The following is a 16,649-nucleotide window of genomic DNA, read 5'->3' on the forward strand; positions in this document are numbered from 1 at the left end:
TATAATAAAGGTAAAACGTGTAATTAGGATAATATATGTGGCTGTTACAGTCATTCTATCGCTGTTGTTTATGTAAATATCAAGCAGCGTGTAGCATGTGATTTTTATTCACTCGGTTTCGTAATATCGCTTCTTCAAGGCTCTGTACTTCCGGAGGTAATAGAGCGCCTCGAGCTCTTTCACCACGAATTCTCCTCGGTTGATGAGCTCTTTGATCTTCTCAGGGTCGCTCACATCTTTATTCTTGGCAAACGCAGCCCTCAGTCTGTCTCTGAAATAGTCGGCTCCTTTCGGATACTCCCGTCCAAGAAACAGCAACTTCAAGCAGAAGAATCAGAAGAGTAGACAGGATTATGAATTTCTAATGCCTGGAGTCAAAAAAAAATTTTTCCGCCTCCATACTTTAATGTGTTTATCCTCTTAATATAAATGCAGACTGATTTAATATAGTTAGTTGATATTAGGCAGATTGTATTAAGGCTGTCAATTTTAAGTCCAATTAATACTTTTCGGTCTTGGTTTATTTATTTTTTACAAAAAAAAAAGAAAAGAGTAACATGCCTCAGCAGATCAAACCAATATTTTTGTCAACTGGCACTTGACATTTTTGTACAATAATTGGTACAATTAAGATATATATATATATATATATAATTAATTTGACATAACTCAAAACTTTGAAAATTACAAGAAGGGTTTGCTACAGTCAAGAAGAAAAAAGTAGATTAGTGAATATGTATAATTGTACATTTTGTTTTCATGGCATTGAAAAGCAGAAGGGGGCAGTGTACTACAGTTTTGTACAGCTGCACTACCTCTGCTCGGAGTGGGTTGGCCATTTCCGTGATTCCTCTGATCTCAGCCAAACACTTCAGACGACTTGTTACCTCAGCCAATGTTTTTCCAAAGCGGACGGCCATAAAAAAAACAGCTTGTTTCTAGGCTACATAATGATAAGCTTTAAGATGTATTGCCGAAAAACAAAAATGCAAGCTTTGTTTTTCTACTTACTTGCTAATGTCTCATATTGCCCTTTGGACGCAATGAAAACAATCAGGAGTATAACTTCTGTCGTCGAATGCACAAAGTCAAAATAAAAGTCCTCAACTGTTTAACTGAAAAAGTCGATACACTAGCTGGTTACAAATGCTATGTTATTGCCATTACATAAATATAATAAGTCTTCCAGGTGAAAACAGACTAAACGCAAATATCTTATGCCATGGTTGTAGTAAAACAGAAAGAAAACAAAACAGCTACATATGAATGCAGAAATAATTTATTGAGGCCAGTCCAGAGGAAGAAACCTTATAATCGCGGATTAGGAGCACAGTGTACATATTATGGTTTTGAGTTAGTCATTTGCTTTTTCTTGCCAAATGTGCTGCCAAGAACATATGAAACTTATTCAAAATGTATTAAATGTATTAAAGCACTTGCATTCAAATAATCTCCAATACACACCTTTTTAAGCTGCAAAATACATAAATCTACCTACTCTTACACATCATCACCGGTGTCCTTTCATTTTTGGCAAGTGGTTTGCAAAAATAATCTGGACAAAAGAGGAGCACAATCCATAGTGGCACAATTCACACTGAAATGTTTCTTCACTGCAACATTCATGCATTACACATCCTAAGTGCCAATACATGCGACTTTTCTGTAAACTAGTTAGGATATACAAAACATGTCTTGGAAAAAAAAAATACAAAGTGTGTTCTCTTCTTTGCTATTTGATTTTAAGGCATAGAAATCTTACAAAAACACTCTTTACAACCTGAAACAGATACAAAAGTGTGTGCCAATATGACAAATGGAGAAGCAGACAGTGAGCGGTGGTCTGCAGAGTGAAGGCACTTGTAGAAACGTGAGCTTCTCTCTGTCCTCTCTGATTCTGGGCAGTATTCCCGGACTGACACAATGGGAGACACAATCTATGGATGTCTTTAATAATGGGCTCGTAGTCGTTTGTTTTCCTCTCTCAGTCTTTCTATTTCCTCAATCAGGGAGTCGTTCACGGAGTATTTCTCAATCAGGCCGTGGATTTCATTCTGGAAAAGATGAGTGGCATGATTAAAAGGGCGTAATAATTGTTTTTTGTTTTGCTTTTTAATTCTGGATTTGGTCTGTAAAAGAGACAAATATACCAGCTGAATATAGAACTGTCGAACCATCTCCACCTGTAGATTGATAATGTCTCTATGACAAGTGTCCCTGAGGAAACAACAAAAACAGTCATTAATGACTAAATGACTCCAAAGAGTATCTAAATATGAATATCTAGTTTAATTAGTAACAATATATATGTGTATACACATACAAATATAGTGTTATTTAAGCATCATTGAGATAATACTGTAGATTTCATTAGTAATTTAAATTAGGTTTTTCACATTTTTTTAAGTTTTAATTTTTGCTGTGTTTTCATCATCTTTTGTCTTTTAATGTTTACTAATTTTTATTTCAGTTTAGGTGTTTTAGTTTAAGTTAAACTAAATGAAAACAAGAAATGATTCCTTGACATCTAACTGAAATACAATAACTTTTAAATGTGTTTTTGTTGTTAACTATAATAACCCTACTGTTTAATATATACACTACTGTTTAATAGTTAGGGGTCAGTCATTTTTCCTTTTAATAAATTACTAGTTGTATTCAGAAAGGAAGCATTAAATTGATCAAAAGTGACTAAGATATTTATCTTACAAAATATTTAGATTTCAAATAATTGCTGTTGTTTTGAACTTTCTAGTAGCACTGTTTCTACAAAAATTGTAAGCATCATAACTGTTTTAACATTGATAGTAATACAAAATGAGCATCAAATCAACATATTAGAGTGATCTCTGAAGGATCATGTGACACTGAAGATTGGAGTAATGATGCTGAAAATTCAGCTTTGCATCATGGGAATAAATTACATTTTAAAATATATAAAAATTCAAAACAGTTTAAATCAGTGATCTCTAGATTGCTCTTAATTGGTGTTAACTCACCTGAAGTCCTCCAGTGCCTCATGGATCATATTACGGACAAAGCTCATCTGAATGGAGGTGAGTGGAGCTCCACGGCCCTCGGCTCCAGATTCGACTGCCGCCGTTGGAGCTTTAGATCAAAACATCCGTCACTCACTGTGTCCCATTAAAGCGATTTATAATCTAATCGTGGCCCATTCAAACAAACCTGGTGCAGCTGCAGGAGGAGCTCTGTTGACCGGCGAATCATAGGTGAGCTGGGTGGGCAGATCTCTCCTCTGACCGGGCACAGGGGTGTTGTATGTGTTCACAGACTGAACACATGCGCTCTGAGCAGCAGGGGGTGTGCTTGTGACATCATACTCCTGCCGGAGGCCGTTATTCTTCTCCACCTGTTGATAATTAAAAAAATTAAATCTATAAATGCAAAAACATATCGGATGATAAATAAAGCGACCTTGTTTAGACCTTGTTGCCATTCTGTACATCAGTCTGTTGTGGTGGGATAGTGATGGGGTCCTCCTCTTTGATTGGTGGAGGAGTCTGGACCACAGACGGACTGTAGCAGCGACTGCCTGGAGTGCCCAATGGGGTCTTCCTCTGGCACGACCCACCAGGGAAATGAGGTAGATATTCAGAGTCTAGTAACACAGGAAATGCTAATGTTGGTAAAATTAAATGAAACCTTGTTTTGTTGTTCTTATTATGCTCATTACTTTTGATTAAAATACAGTTTGTACAAACTTGCCTTTTTTTCCACTTGATGCATCATCACTCAGTCTGTGCCCTTTGTAATCTAAAGAGATAATTAGCAAACAATTAGTGGATAGATAGATAGATAATTTATATTATAAATATATTTAATATATAAAAATAACAATTTTCTGAAACATATACATGCACGTGTGTGTGTGTGTATATATATATATATATATATATATATATATATATATATATATATATACACTGTATAAAATATACACAGTACACATACATATATTATGTAAACAAAAACATTTATTTTGGATGCAGTAGACAATAGCACATTAAATTGATCAAAAGGGACAGAGAAGATTTCTATAATGTTATAAAATACTTCTGTTTCAAATAAATGCTATTCTTTTGAAGGATCGTTGAAAATAGGTATCACAATTTTCACAAAAATATTACTCAACTGATTTCGACATTATAATATGTCATATATCATGTTTCTTGAGCAGCAAATCAGCATATTAGAATGATTTCTGAAGGATCATGTGACACTGAAGACTGGAGGAATGATGCTGAAAATTCAGCTTTAATCACATGAATAAAGTAAATTTTTTAATATATTCAAACAGAAAACAGTTATTTTAAACTAATAATATTTCACAATATTAATGTTTTTACTGTATTTTTAATTGGTGAGCATAAGAGACTTCAGAAACATTAAAAAATCCAAACTTTGGAAGAGTAGTTGTAGAGGGCAAAGCTGTGAAAGAGTGGTTGGAAATGTTTCCTCACCATCTCGTACAGGTGAAAAGATGTCCAAGCTGTTTCGGCCGACTCTGAAGCGGTCTGTGGTGTGCTGGCCTTCCCCTTCCCTCGAGAACACATCTATACTGCCTCCTAAAAACAAGAGAGGAATGCGAAGCAAACATTTAGCCATGTAATTAATATGCAACAATCATAATCTCTTGAACATAATGGAGCATAATAAAAAACTCACCATTTCTTGAAGTTGGAGTATCACCAAAACCATGTGTTTTGAAACCTGAAGAGAGGATGGAAAAGCCCAGAAAGGGACCATAAAAATGAGAAGACAGATGATGATAAAGAAAAAAATGGGCAATACAGTGATAAAAATGCAAAAGAAGCAACATCAGGGATTTCACCATCATTAAGAGGGGAGAAAATATCCAAGTTTAGGCTGTTCCGACCGATGTTGCTAAATTTCTCCATATTCGGCAGCTGGTCTTGGCTGTGCTGACCCTCCGCCTCACGGGTGAACACCTCTCCAGCAGCACCTACAAAAACAAAACATTCGCTACCTATAAAACCATTACGAAAGCTATAAACAGAGCTTTAAATGCTAACCAAATATGACTAAATAAGCAGTGTTGGGTGTAACGCGTTACTGTAATTAAATTACTTATCCACTGAAAAAGTAAAGTAAGGGATTACTGTTCATTTTTAGGTCATTTAATTACAGTTACTTATAAAGTACTTGCGTTACATACAGTAAATAATTTCTAAAATCAATATTGAATTTGAAATCTAAATTTACCATCTAAAGATAAAATTGAATGCAGCGGCTTTAATCCTCCGCGCGCCAGCGCGTTTACTTTCATATTTTCCTGATTCACAGAGAAACCTTAAATACTCAAGATACATAAGACTAAAATCAATAGAATCTAAAAAGCTTGAAGTGTCTACTTTTAAATGAAAGAATATGTAATCCCTATGAAAGTAACGCGAGACCAGTCTTTCCCGTATCTGAAAGCTTGAAGCTTCTACTTTTAAATGAACGAATTCAATTTGAAAACGAATGTTATCTGATTATGTCATCCGTATGAAACTGAGGTACAGTCTTTCCTGTATCTGAGCTCATTATATACAGTCACCTGTGCGCAAATGCCCTCACTAAGATAAAAAAAGAAAAAATCATGATTCATCTAATTTTCATCATTTTTGAAAGAAGATCTACTACGAGGAATTTACCTCATACAAACAGCGCAATCTGACATGGCTTTATTCAGCAGAGAAGAGGGGGGGCGAGGGTATTATGGGATGAGGGGATGAAATAATGGATGAAACGCATTTGTCCGTGGTTTGCTCTTGAATCGCGCCCGCGGAAAGTGCTCAAGAAACAGTATCTCTTCCGCGGCTCGGTAAGCTTTCAACTCGTTTTTTTTTTTTTTTTTTATTAAGTAAGAGCAAGAGACTACGACATTCACATTACATGATTTGGCTGATATTTACCTAGAGAGCGTGATTAGCACACCGCATTAAAATAAATGATTGTTCATGTTTTCATAACCGCTGGCCAAAATCAAAAACAAAACTAAAATTAAAACATTTTTGAGAGCAAAAGGGCCCCCTGGTGTTTCGGGGGCCCTATGCAGCTTGCGTATTCTGCGTATAGGGAGGATCGGCTCTGATTTCTGTAATTTATTCTTACTTACATTAGTTAACGTGTTATTGTTACATAAACCTGTAAGGATTTTACTATTTGATTTTACTATTTTCCTGAACATCTTGCCAAACTGAAATGTATTGTTTAACTTTTAAGCTTTTTTGTTATTCTTATATTTTGCAGAGTATTTCTATTTGTTAACCAAAGAAGCTTACATTTTTTATTAAAAAAACTAAGTATTACAGTTGTTTTAAAGCTAAAAGGCTAAACTATTCTATGTTTGACTCAAATTGAAAGAATAAAGAGTTTAATTTCTATTAAGATTTATATGGATTTTAAGATGTAGCCTAATTAGCTATTTGAATAATTAAGTTACTTGTTGAGTAACTAAGTTACTTTTCAGACAGAGTAATTAGTAAAGTAATTTAAATACAATATTGATGAAGTAATTAGTAACTGTAATTAATTACTTTTTAAAAGTAACTTGCCCAACACTGTAAATAAGGAATAAAACCTTCTATAGCTATAAAAAGGAAGGAGGACCTGTGACTTGGGCTTGTCCATCACCAGGAAATTCAGAGCCAGGCACACTGGGTGGGACTGTAGATGTTGGAGTGGAGGGTCCCGTCTGCTGACCGCCCAGTTTTACTGAGATCCTCTTATTTGATTGAGAAGACTTGCTGGATGTTTTAGTGGACTGTGGAAACAGGGCTGGCTTTTTTATATCAACGAAAACCAGAGTCAATTTCAATAATCTTGAATGGTTGAATGTAGGGGCAACATTTTTAAAACCATCAGATGTTACAAAAATGGTAAAATTAATAAATAAAAATAATAATATACAATAAAAAATAATAAATTGAATAAGAATCACAAAACATTAAAATTTATTTAATAATTTCATATAAAATGCATGTTGCTGCATCTTTAATCATAATTTAAATAATTATTCCTAGAACCTGTTTTTAAAACTATATCAGACATTACAAAACTTATAAATAAGTTAAATAAAATTATTAATAATAAAAAAAATAGAATAATTAAATATTAAAATATAAAATAATTTTACACTAATTAAAATAATAATTCAAAGTAATTACATAAAATAAAATATAAAACATACTGCATGTTACCAATCAATCAATTAAAATATATTCTTAATCTGAACATTTTGAATAATGAATAATTCCTAATAGATTTTTTAACTACATCAGATGTCACATTTACAATAAGTAAATAAATACATACAATTTAAGGAGATAATACAATTTAAAATAAAAAGAAAACAATTAAAATATAATTAATTAAAATGACATTTCTAATTTCATATAGAAGCACTGCATGTTACATGCTTTAATCAATTAAAATACATTCTGAATCTGAACAATTTGCAGCATTTCTAAGCAATCTCAAAGTTACCAAAACATTTTAAGAAATAAACAATAAAAATAAACAAATGTTTGTATGATTTTTTTATCCCCACATTTTGACTGATAAAGAAATGAGTCAGTTTAACAAAAAAACACTACCTCACATGAAACCGAGGGTGGTTCTGTAGAAATGTGCTCATGTACAAACAACACAGACAGCTGTACCTTTAACTTGGAGGTGGAGTTCTGGAAGCGAATGCAGGTCACTGACGTCTTGTGAGCTGTGGTGATTTTGACCGGTGCGTTGAGGTTTCTCAAATCGTACATATAAATTCTGCCCTGCGTTGAGCCCACAACCATTCCAGCTCCATCTGGAGTAAAATCAATGGCTGTGAGTGGAGACTCCACCTGCTTATTACGAAACACCCTGTGGGGACAAGCACACATATTAAACTGATTAACAAAACTGCTTCGAAATCAAACTCCAAACTGCATATTAAATGTGATGTTTTCTCTTACATTTTGCTGGAGGTGTCATAACAGACGATCTTCTTATCCAGGCCCACAGTGATGAAGAGCAAATCATTGGCTGGAGAGAAGGCCAGCCCTGAACACGGGGCTTTGTGCGTCCCCTCGAACAAATGCAGCTCCTTTTGAGTGTTAGCATCCCAGAGAGCCACAGAGCCACTGTCAGACACCGTTCCCAGCAGAGACCTCTTCACCAGCGAGTACCTCAGATCATGGATGGGCTGAAGAGACATCACATGTTATATTTTATATTAGGGCTACCTGATTCAGCAAAATGAAACAAAGTCTCTGTGCAGTTTTCCACCAAAATAAAATCTAGATGGTTAGATCTAGACTCAATTTCTTTATTTTACAGTGAAATATTACAATAGTAATATTTCCAATTTATAAAAAACTGAACTGTGGACAATTAAAATATACAGTTTAGTTCAGTTCACTCACTATATTTTGCAAGGCTAAAAAAAAATGTCAAACTCACCACATTTGGCCCATGACCGAAGGGTTTGCTGGACAGGTTGGTTGTGATACTGTGGAGGATGATTTCTCCACTAGTGGATCCAGATGCTATGTAGCTATCGCCTCCGTTAAAAGACACACATGTCACTTCCTCCTTGTGGTCCTACACAGAAAGAGACATTGATTAGGTTGCGGCTGTTTTGGGATATTTTTGTGGTTGTATTTTAGCTCCAAAGAAGAACATACTTCCAACAAACTTCCCACTGAATGTCCTGTCAAACAACTGTCAAATAAGCAATCTACATACATGAAAATAATTTTTAACCGTGTGCTACCTTAAGGCTTCGGTGCAACCTTTTTGTCTTTAGGTCCCAGATATTAACCGTGTTATCCAGTCCTCCGCTGACCATGAACTGTGATGTGGAGTTCAGACTGACACGGGTTTGCTTTTTCTACAAACAAAAGTCCATTATAAGGCATACATAACCTAGATATATTTAGATAGGATATAAGATATCCAGGTCCTCAGCTCACCCCTTCACCCAGCTCCATCACTGGAACTGGAGATGACTTGAGACTGGACACCACCAGCTTGTCTCCTATACTGCTGGCACTGACCAGGTACTGATCTGAACACTGTCAAGGAAAACACCTACAACAATAAATCAACTAAATCTGCGGTCCCACTTTATATCAGGTGGCCTTAACCACTACGTACTTGCATTTAAATTAATCATTTGATACAATGCACTTATTGTGTACACACGTTTTTACATTGTACTTAAATTAAAACAAATACCTGCATGTAATTACATCTGTTGGTTACAGTGTTTACTTCCTTTTTATTTATATATATTTTTAAATGTTTCTTTATGTGTGAAAATAGTGTAACAGGATTACAGAATCAAGTAGTTGTCATATAAAGTATAAGTAGGTTTATTTTACACATTTATCATTATCTATTTAAAAAATCTTAAATATCAGAACAAATAAAAATGATATATATCTGCTTTATATCGGCCTCCCTGCTCTCTAAAATATCAGCATCGGCTGTCAAAAAACAATATTGGTCGACCACTACTCATACCCCACCTCAATAGTGTTTTACAATAAAATACGAACACAATAAGTACATTGTACTTATTTTTAAATGTAAGTGCATAGTAGTTAAGGCCACTGAATATAAAGTGGGACGAAACCTGCTATAATTAATGTAAATAAATATGCACCAACTCAGGGGGTTTCCATCTTTTAGATGCCACAGACTCCTAAATATAATCTTCCTCACGAAAGGGACCCCATCCTACAATTTAAAAGGCAGCTAGATATTTTCATTTTTAATTTAGAATAATTTCAATTGGAATATAAGCGGATTTAAAAGATGCAGTTTCTATTAAGTAACATTATGTTTTCTGTTCTATTCACTATAATACTGTATTATGTCTTATTTATTTAGTATTTCTTTTCATCTAATTTATGTTATTTAATTCATTTAATATAAATGTATTTTATGTTTAAACCTAATTATCCATTTATTTCAATATAATTTTTATTCATTTACTTTTTAAACAATTACATTAATATTTTTTATTTTATTTTAATATAATATGTAATTTAAATCTTATTTATTTATATTTTATTCTTATTTATTTTAACACTGTTTTTCGACACTTTTCTCCAGAGTCAGAGAAACTGCACACTTCGCTTTGCTAAACATGGTGTCCATGGGAATATCTCTTCTAAAAGATGATACACACACACTATAAAGTCATATGTATATGCATATCATATATATGACCCTGGACCACAAAACCAGTCATAAGGGTAATTTTTTCAAAATAAATAAGCTTTCCATTGATGTATGGTTTGTTAGAATAGGACAATATTTAGCCGAGATACAACTATTTGAAAATCTGGAATCTAAGGGTGCAAAAAAAAGAAAATTGCCTTTAAACCTGTCCAAATGAAGTTCTTAGCAGTGCATATTACAAATCAAAAATTAGGTTTTGATATATTTACAGTAGGAAATTTACTAAATATCTTCATGGAACATCCTAATGATTTTTGGCATTAAAAAATCAATCATTTTGACCCATACAATGTATTTTTGGCTATTGCTACAAATATACCCCAGTGACTTAAGAGTGGTTTTGTGCTCCAGGGTCACATATATGCATACTGGCATCCCTGTGAGACATGTGAAAGATGCTCAGAATCCTAGTGGAAATGGGTTAGAATGATTTGACAGTGCTAGAGGATACTGCTGCTGCTCCAGCACACTTGAGCCACTGGGTGTGTGGTACTGTGAGGGTTGAACTGCTCCAGCACCGTCATGGAGGTCGAGTCCCAGATCTTCAGACAGTCACCTGACGACACCAGCCGCGTGACGTCCTCCATAGCAACGGCTGCCAGGAGACAAAAGATGGACAGCTGTCAGGCGCGCGACCCACTGTTTTCCACTGTTGACAAGAATCCTGAATGCTTGTACAGGAATAACAGTTACATATAATCGTATATTATTGCACTTTAAAGCATTATTATGTCACTTTTATGATTAGCAATTAATGAATCATTTCTTATAGCCACCAATTTATATTTACATGGTGTTATTCGTAGTCTGAATTTTTATTTACAGTCTGAATTATGCCTTTACAACTCTTAAAATATCCACTAAGTTACATGCAAGTTAGCCAACAAGCAATGCAGCTAATTCATGCAATCTTCTTTAACTTCAGAGCATAATCAAATTCTGTTACATAAAAGCTACTTTAACCGCTAATTCTGATCAATAGCATTTGGAATAAATCCGTAACCCTCGTTTAAAGACGTTTACACTCCAATTCGCACTTATTTGTTGCTGTTCGTGATGTTGTGCTAACAGTTTCTGCATTCATCAGCTGATTAGCAACAGCTAGCTACTTACCCTTGGTTTAGACTATAAAAGTGCGGAAAACTGAAGGATATACTGGTAAAAAGGTCACAATATATCCACGCTGGTTGAATAAATGAGTCCTTTTATTTGAAAGTAAAACTTTGTCATGTCAATAAAGTTTGAACATCCGTGGCTCCAGTAAAGAACCGCCACTACGGCGCGCCGCTGGGCTCAAAAACAGAAAGCGTTCGGAATTACAGCAACGCTAGTGTGGGGAGGGCAAATGCAAGTCATTGCCTTTATGTGTCAAAGTTTGCATTTATAAACACGTCTGATAAGGATTATGCGTTCAAACGCGTTTGTAGTGCTGTTAAAGTCAAGGAAATAAAAGGTATTTTGCAATAAGACCAACAGAACACTGGCTAGAAGATTTTAATGCAGTGCACGTTTGGATTTAAGGAAAGACAAATAAAAAACAAAATCACTCCTGAGAAGTAATTTAATGTTTTTGAGTGCCATTTAAAAAAAAGTAAAATAACCAATCAGTGTATGACTATATTGCATTAAAATTATCATGTGACCCTGGACCACAAAACCAGTCATAAGGGTAAATTTTTTAAAATTGAGATTTATACATATGAATATAACTAAATCAGCTTTCCATTGATGTATGGTTTGTTAGGATATGACAATATTTTTCAACTATTTGAAAATCTGAGGGTGCAAAAAAATCTAAATACTGAGAAAATCCCCTTTAAAATTGACCAAATTAAGGTCTTAATGCATTTTACGAATCAAAAATTAACTTTTGATATATTTACAGTAAGAAATGTACAAAATATCTTCATGGAACACGATCTTTACTTAATATCCTAATGATTTTTGGTAGAAAATAAAATTAGATGATTTTGACCCACACAATGTAATGTTGGCTATTGCTACAAATATACCTGTGCTACTTATGACTGGTTTTGTGGTTCAGGGTTACATTCATAGTGCACATATAAGATAAAGGATACTTAAGACTTTAATATAGCAGCATATTTATTTAAAATTATAAGATTCATAAAAAATAATCAGATAAGGAACACTAGGCAGGATACATGATTTTGCATAGTGATAATATAGATAAATATAAAGCAAGGGCTCAGAAGTCCTTCACATATTAACCTTTATCAAATTATCAAAGTTTCTGAATCCCCAAAATCTGGCACAGTTCATGTTGTCCAGCTCCAGGGCCTTCCCGCCGTCACTATGGCAGCGGTACAAGGACTTTGACGTAGTTCATGGGAAATAAGCCAGCCTCCCCTCTGATCATACCCTCACACCAGTTCTCGTCGATCTGGCTGGTCAGAATGATGATGTCTCCCTCTTTAAAGCCCAGCTCTCCCTGGTTTTCTGGCTGGAAACTGTAAAGTGCCTGACAGCAAGGCTGGTCCAAAGGGGGGCCGCTATCATCTAGCACACAAGAAGAAAAATACATTTTATTTATACAGCTTTTTTCCAAGGTTAAGGTCACTTTTAAGAAAAAAAATCTAAAAACTTACTGTTGCTGGTTGGCTTGTCTGTTGTTTGAACTTTAATGGTGACTTTGTCAGGAGGGTGAACCACAACCGGTGCATCTGGTAAAGAAAGATTGAAAGACATTAGTAGCAAAGCAAGCTGGGGTACTTCCAGCTACCTTATAAAATAGCTGAGAGTTTGTGCATCACATTTAAAATGACTTACATTTTTCACTCAAAGCTTCAGTAACCTCAGTATCTGTAGTGCATAATACAGCATTTCAGCTAGCAGAGAATTCAGAAACCTTTGTAAACAGTTTCTGTTTAATGTAATCAAATGACTTAATATCACACCTGATGACTGACCGGATGAGCATGTGGAAAATCCATAAATATCCGTGTAGCACAATGTGCTCGCAACTGATTTAGATGCAAATTCCCTTTTGGGTTGATTGCTTGCATCTGTTATCCTGCATAGAGTGAAAAATAAGCAGGCACATTAAATGAAACCAAGGTAAGTATAGAAAATAAGTACAGCTGAAATCATGATTCTAACCTGCTCTGCAAACTACTCCTGAGATTTTCTAGAATCTGGTGTGACTGGCGGTGATAGTCCATTACTGCTTCTAAAAGCCCTGAGAGGTGTTGCATCCGTTGTACCTAAAATGTCAAACAATCAAACAATTTATTTATGTCTGGAAAAATGTTAATTATATATATATGAATATACACACTAACTTACATCTCTCTCTAGGAGATTAAACATGCTTCTCTCAGCCAGGTCTTTGGATTCTTCAAATTTTTCGAATGCTTTCTTAATTTCAGAGTCTGCAATCTTTCCTTTACGTCTTTTCTTGTAATCAAAATCTAGACGGCGACCTTCAAGTTTTCTCAGATGATACTGATAACCAGAACAAGAAGAAAAGCTATGTTTGTCTTCATTCACAACAAAATGCATGCTATTTTCACTTTAAATGCTCAGAATACATTTAAAATCCTAAAATCACAACATTACACTAATGATTTCACGCTGAGTATTAAATGCAAAACGACAGATAATCTGAACATTAGTAAATCTGTTTTTATCATCAAAATCACAGTATATCAAACCCATTTACTCCATACAGACTGACCGCAATTTCCTTCAGCTCTTTGTGCTGCAGGGACTGCAGAGGATCAATGAAAGTTCGTTTCGCTCGGACATCCATGCAGTCTTTTGCCTGGGCTACTTGTTTTAACGCCTCTCCCATTTCAAGCAGTGCAAAACCTATAATTGCAGTAAACCTCAAAACTGGTATTTTGGCATTTTTAAAGCAGTAAAAAATAACCATTGTGTTTCATTTGTCTTAAACATACCAAAGCCAGACTCAACTCCAAGCTCATTGCCATAGTGCAGCATGCAATCTCCCAGAATGCCCTCTGTCTGAGGATATCCCACAGACTTCACCTGCCCACGGATTTTGGACACTGTACTGAGCATGCTGAGCTTTGCTCTGTATGCTTGAAGAAGAAAAAAGAAAAATATAATCAATGAAATATAACAACAATAAATTAAATATTGTAACACATTATAATATACACATTATAATATAAATAGCATATATTGTAAATCTTATAATAAGTAAATATTATTAAATATAATACCTGGGTTTGGCTGAAGATATCCTATAGTTTTTGGAACAAGGTCGAGAATCAGTTTGTGGGTAATATCAGTTTTCTACAATAAAACAATCAATAAAAAAAAACAAAAAATACTTTTTGATGCATTGAGATCTTTAAAATGTCTAATCTTTTTTCTTTATTTGGCTGAGATTGATATTTATACCCTCTCCATGTTGAGGAATTCCTCATCCAGTTTTGTTCCTTCAACTCCATTGATCTTTTCCTTTAGCAACTGGAGGATAGTCAAAGAGAAAGAAAATATCACCTATTGTTGAGTGGGCTTGACAAAAAAAAGTTTATGCAATAAGTTGATCTGATTCAATATACAGTTCAAATGAACATTTGACTATTTTGACCAGTTATATTCTTCATAAGATATACAATATTAACAGCAATACAAACAGTGATCATAATTACCTTAATTGTTTAATTGAAATCATACACAATGATATGATAATGAGTGGCTGAGCCGATCACAACACAATCCAATGTCTACAACATTTCCAAACAAAACCCGGAAATCCACAAGCCAAGCCGTTTTTAACACACTGTGATGACTGAGCATCTGTTTCCAGTGGTTCATAAGCCAAACTGTTTATGAAGGTCAGTCGTTTGGCCAATGCGTCCAAAACACTAAGAGGATTCAGACCGCCATGAATGAATCGAAAGAATGTGACCTTGAAAACTTTTTAATAAACATACTTTGGTGGCTTGGGGACCTAGAAACTTTCACTAATACAAAACCTCCAGGAGTCAATGACCAAGCTTTATTATAAATTCCAAGAGATTTTATTATCCACAATAAACTAGATTTGAAGAAAAACAATAGCAGATAGTAAGTGGACTTTGGATCCAAGAAACAGGCAACACCCATGTTTCCCATGTCCGTGTCTCACGTAGTTTTCATTTTGGCACAATCAGCCTTCAAACCTCTGCAGTAACTCAACACTTATTCAGAAACACAAGGTGAGAAGAAGGACACGTCTGATTACATAATTTGGGTGCTGAGAAGCACAGTTCTAGTGTGGATCTACAGCACTTAAACCTTTACTATTTAAACAATTTACACAATCTAATGCCCTGTAATTTTTTAGCTTGGCAATTCATCATTAACTGGGCCACCATATCAGGTCACACACGGTTGGCTGCAGTTGCTCTAGAAAAGTCTGATTAATGCCCGAGAATCGGTTCTTTTGAACACATTTCAAAGAATCGGTTCAAAGAAACAGATTCGGTTATTCTTTACATAATGAGGTAATTGTGTCATCGCGTGGTTCATGTCACGGCACATATCGCTAACACGATGAACGATATAATTTTAAGGGTGTTTATTAATTTAATTTAAAATATGTCCCAGTTTGTTGCTGCCATTCAGTTTGATTAATTTACAACGGAAATATAAATTTACTTTATAGTTTACATCTCTGAAAACGTTTTGTATTTTTTAATAAAATGCTCTTCTTTAAAACCAGCTGTTTTGTATGTGTCAAGTAGTAAAACAATATTTTGTACTTTTTATCTCTTCTCGATACAGTTCTTGGTTCAATGAATCGATGAATTGTACACTTGAGAACCACCCGGACCGATTCACCGATTGGTTCAACTGATTCACTGAAAGGATTCGACTCAAAAGAACCGTTCATTCCCGAATCCGCACATTGCCATTACATCCACGCAGCCAACAAACGCAGTATGTCATAAAAGTAAAACAACTCTTTAAAAGGGCGATTTAAAGCGCAGTTATGTTTATGTGCTGTTAGTAGGCTATCATTTTAGAGAAATGACTCGATCACTTGAAATAAATCTTGTTTGCATTGTCGCACAAAATCAAGCTTCGTATTACCTGACTTGCTTTGTGAAACTGTTTCTTCAGTCCGGCCACTGACATCCTTATCCGCGTTCGTCCTCAAAGGTTTCACGGGATGGTTGAGTCTGTGTACTATCTCCACATTGTTCTCCACCCTCTTCCGTCCGTCGCAATGTATACTGTTATTTTGCACATTGGGACATTGCCCAGATTTGATTGGTGGGGCTGTGCTGAGATCCTGCAGCTATGACGGTCCTGAGGTCATTCATCGGTGCAGGCGTGTGTCTACTGCAACAATGTGATGCAGAGAACAGGGTTTGAAGATGTAGGGCAGCCTACATAAAGACTTATATTCTGAA

The 16,649-nt window shown here is 35.0% G+C and overlaps 3 protein-coding genes across 10 annotated transcripts; all 3 read right to left on the minus strand.

The window, feature by feature from the left end:
• Positions 1-108: 108 nt before the first annotated feature.
• On the minus strand, positions 109-1,050 carry LOC306868232 (LYR motif-containing protein 5B-like; the record flags this gene model as incomplete). Of its 2 annotated transcripts, XM_079414319.1 has the most annotated exons (3): positions 1,012-1,050; positions 795-943; positions 109-318 (listed from the first exon to the last, which is right to left on the minus strand). In XM_079414319.1, the coding sequence occupies exons 2-3, from the start codon at positions 918-920 to the stop codon at positions 109-111; spliced, it is 336 nt and encodes a 111-aa protein (XP_079270445.1). In that variant the 5' UTR covers positions 921-943; positions 1,012-1,050. The 2 variants fall into 2 exon arrangements, with proteins under 2 accessions (XP_079270445.1, XP_079270444.1); XM_079414318.1 differs by having other exon boundaries at positions 795-1,043.
• A 208-nt stretch (positions 1,051-1,258) lies between these two features.
• On the minus strand, positions 1,259-11,591 carry LOC306868029 (protein NEDD1-like). 4 transcript variants are annotated; one of them, XM_079414006.1, is made up of 17 exons: positions 11,371-11,591; positions 10,709-10,852; positions 8,982-9,076; positions 8,783-8,899; positions 8,470-8,610; positions 7,983-8,212; positions 7,689-7,890; positions 6,637-6,790; positions 4,853-4,984; positions 4,687-4,731; positions 4,482-4,586; positions 3,727-3,774; positions 3,447-3,619; positions 3,187-3,370; positions 3,000-3,108; positions 2,151-2,217; positions 1,259-2,054 (listed from the first exon to the last, which is right to left on the minus strand). In XM_079414006.1, the coding sequence occupies exons 2-17, from the start codon at positions 10,842-10,844 to the stop codon at positions 1,950-1,952; spliced, it is 2,043 nt and encodes a 680-aa protein (XP_079270132.1). In that variant the 5' UTR covers positions 10,845-10,852; positions 11,371-11,591; the 3' UTR covers positions 1,259-1,949. The 4 variants fall into 4 exon arrangements, with proteins under 4 accessions (XP_079270132.1, XP_079270133.1, XP_079270130.1 ...); XM_079414007.1 differs by having other exon boundaries at positions 10,709-10,928; XM_079414004.1 differs by having other exon boundaries at positions 6,637-6,808; positions 11,371-11,558.
• A 144-nt stretch (positions 11,592-11,735) lies between these two features.
• Positions 11,736-16,538, minus strand: LOC306868030 (endophilin-A3-like). 4 transcript variants are annotated; one of them, XM_079414008.1, is made up of 11 exons: positions 16,327-16,538; positions 14,647-14,715; positions 14,466-14,538; positions 14,178-14,321; positions 13,955-14,088; positions 13,564-13,722; positions 13,378-13,481; positions 13,176-13,291; positions 13,048-13,080; positions 12,867-12,941; positions 11,736-12,777 (listed from the first exon to the last, which is right to left on the minus strand). In XM_079414008.1, exons 1-11 carry the CDS (start codon positions 16,369-16,371, stop codon positions 12,572-12,574), a joined length of 1,158 nt encoding a protein of 385 aa, XP_079270134.1. In that variant the 5' UTR covers positions 16,372-16,538; the 3' UTR covers positions 11,736-12,571. The 4 variants fall into 4 exon arrangements, with proteins under 4 accessions (XP_079270134.1, XP_079270135.1, XP_079270137.1 ...); XM_079414009.1 differs by having other exon boundaries at positions 11,742-12,777; positions 13,188-13,291; XM_079414011.1 differs by having other exon boundaries at positions 11,742-12,777; positions 14,466-14,486; positions 16,327-16,494.
• Positions 16,539-16,649: the final 111 nt, after the last annotated feature.

This window comes from Barbus barbus, assembly GCF_936440315.1.
Source record: "Barbus barbus genome assembly, chromosome: 50".
NCBI lineage: Eukaryota > Metazoa > Chordata > Actinopteri > Cypriniformes > Cyprinidae > Barbus > Barbus barbus.

Bases quoted from the DNA above. Each gene is read 5' to 3' on its own strand.
- LOC306868029 (XM_079414004.1), bottom strand. From the start codon at position 10,844: ATGGAGGACGTCACGCGGCTGGTGTCGTCAGGTGACTGTCTGAAGATC. The intron at 3,620-3,726 runs GCAAGTTTGTAC...CTGTGTTACTAG, and splicing joins TGCATCAAGTGGAAAAAAAG to ACTCTGAATATCTACCTCAT. The intron at 3,109-3,186 runs GTTTGTTTGAAT...TTTGATCTAAAG, and splicing joins TCCTCCTGCAGCTGCACCAG to CTCCAACGGCGGCAGTCGAA.
- LOC306868030 (XM_079414008.1), bottom strand. From the start codon at position 16,371: ATGTCAGTGGCCGGACTGAAGAAACAGTTTCACAAAGCAAGTCAG. The intron at 13,292-13,377 runs GTTAGAATCATG...CACTCTATGCAG, and splicing joins AGGAGTAGTTTGCAGAGCAG to GATAACAGATGCAAGCAATC. The intron at 12,942-13,047 runs GTAAGTCATTTT...TTTCTTTACCAG, and splicing joins TGAAGCTTTGAGTGAAAAAT to ATGCACCGGTTGTGGTTCAC.